At 30.0% G+C, this 2,574-nt stretch overlaps 1 protein-coding gene across 1 annotated transcript; it reads left to right on the forward strand.

Annotated features, from left to right (window-relative positions):
* Positions 1-1,230: 1,230 nt before the first annotated feature.
* LOC132061401 (B3 domain-containing protein At2g33720) lies at positions 1,231-1,740 on the forward strand. Its single transcript, XM_059454230.1, has one exon. The coding sequence runs from the start codon at positions 1,231-1,233 to the stop codon at positions 1,738-1,740; it is 510 nt and encodes a 169-aa protein (XP_059310213.1).
* Positions 1,741-2,574: the final 834 nt, after the last annotated feature.

Raw genomic sequence — 2,574 nt, forward strand, 5'->3', positions numbered from 1 at the left:
TTTAGTTATATTTTAAACCCCACTCGTGGGATTACACTAGGTATGTTATTGTTGTTGTTGTTGTTGTTATAGACTATATTAATCAATATTATTAAAAAGAATTTCATGCATTTACATTTTAAATGACTTGCTTGTGTGTACGAGATATGTCAAATATAGTACATCATCAGTGTAATTCAATTTATTATACTCGATAGTTACTTCCTCCGGATAAAAAAGAGTATCCACTTAGCCTCTTTTTCCTCGGGTCAAAAAGAATGTTCACTTATCAAATCAAGAAAGAATGAACCTTATTTTTTCAGATTTGCCCCTTTTAAGTGCTATTTGATCAAATTCCAATACTTATATAATTAGGGGCAGTTTAGTTAAATTACTTATTTTTGTCTAGGAATAAGTATTTTCTTAAGGAGTGTGCAAATGACTAAGTGAAAACTCTTTTTGATCCGGAGGGAGTATCATTTATCAAAAATTATATTAATTAATACTATTAAGTTGGAATCCCTGCAATTACTTTAATATGACTTGCTTGTGCACGAGACACATCAAATATAGTACATCATCAGTGGAATTTTATTTATATCTATGAGTTATCATTTATTATAGATTAAATTACTTGCAATTACTTTAATGTGTTCTGCTTGTGTCCGTGATACGTCAAATATAGTACATCATCAGTGTAATTTAATTTGTTATACCAATTAGTTCTCATTTATTATAGGTTATATTAATTAATACTATTAAGTAAAATAATTTGCAATTATATTTTGAGTGAACTACTTATGTACGAGATACGTAAAATATAGTTAATCATTTGTAATTAAATTTATTATAATCAATTAATTATTATTTATTATAAATTATTAATCAATCCTATTATATAAAATTACCTGCAATTACATTTTAAATAACCTGCTTGTGCACAAGATACATCAAATCTAGTTGTAGTAGGAAAGTGACGCGGAAATTTTAAATAGTTCAATCACATTTGAGAAGACATTAAATTAATTTCTAATAATGTTTTGTTTGGTGTACAAGTTCACACAAATAAAGAATTATAACCAACCTTAATTATGTAACTTCCCAAACTTTTACTAGGAATGTAATCTATAGTATCATATTATTTCCAAAATTTAATACCAAAGCATTTCTATAAATACTAAACTTTTTTTCTTAACATTGTAAAAATTCATCAAAGACATACTGCTATATTATTACTTGTATTAGTGTGCTATGAAGAAGGTTTTCTTCTACAATTTCATCCCATCAAAAGTAGAAGAAGAATCATGTAGAAATAGTAACATCCCATGGCTAGTGACTCGTCGTTTAGTAGAAATAAGGGACAAATACTCCGCCCCGGTCATAGATCTGGAGGACCCGTGGCAGATCAAGAAGTCCATCACATATTACGAGGCGATCGTCGGAAAGCTAGTGCTTCCATTTGCCGAGGTTTTCGAGCACATTTTTCGGTATTGGACATTGGACATGGCTGAATTTGTAATGTCAGGGCACAAGACGAATGTTTATTTATGGGACGTTACTGAAGAGAACAACCCTAAGAAGTATCATAATGATGGGACTTATTTTGAGATGATGCCTAATGAGGACTATGCTCTTGTGTGTGTAGACTTGTTTAAGGATCGTGGATTGAGTGTTGGTGATGAGATTGGATTGTATTGGGATCCTAGCTGGTCTTCGCATTTTAAATTCAAGTTAATTTGCAATGGTCATGCAGTTTTATGAAATCTTGTGATGATTTAACATTATTTTTTTAATTGAACGGAGATTATAGATTGTTATACTTTTACTTTGTAAAAGGAAATTTATGTTTTTAATCCTTTAAATATTGATAAATTTTAATATTCATTTTTATGATATATGACTAAATAAATTGCTCCTTATAAATCTTAAATCACTTTCGATACACCTCCTACACTTATTATCATGTCCAAGTTATATGGTACTAGTTCGTAGCCTGCATTAACACGCAAAACATTATTTCTTATCGTCGTTTGCGCACTTTAATAAAACCTTACAAAATTGACCATATCTGTATTAGTACTTTCATTCATCATTGTCCCACTAAAATATTTTCATACGTGGAAAAACAATGATGACAACGGGTAGTCTAGAGATTGTAATAACATAAAGGAAAATCAGTAAAATCAAGCTTGTGACGTGAAGTTATAAATCATTATTAGGATTAAATACATTATTATCTTACCTATCATAAGGTCTAAATTGTAAACATTCTATCCTACCTAGGTTACTTTACCCTAAAAAGAAAAAACATCCACAAAATAAAAGGGACCGAGAGAACACTTGAGATTATAGCCAGTTTGACTTGAGATTATTGTATTGGTTTTATCTATCTAAATGCAGAATCTTTAGGTTTGCATTTTTGTCAGGTTCATTAATCAAATAAAGCTTGTGTTTCAAACATAATCAAGTAAATAAAAAGTGTGCTCTCTCTAATAGCTTAAGCTTTTAGATGAGACGATGGTCACGTACACTTGAACAGATTAAACTGTCTTTAGCATATGCATGTGTCACGACCCAATTTGTGAATCGTGATGG

Source organism: Lycium ferocissimum, chromosome 6 (genome assembly GCF_029784015.1).
Source record: "Lycium ferocissimum isolate CSIRO_LF1 chromosome 6, AGI_CSIRO_Lferr_CH_V1, whole genome shotgun sequence".
Lineage (NCBI taxonomy): Eukaryota > Viridiplantae > Streptophyta > Magnoliopsida > Solanales > Solanaceae > Lycium > Lycium ferocissimum.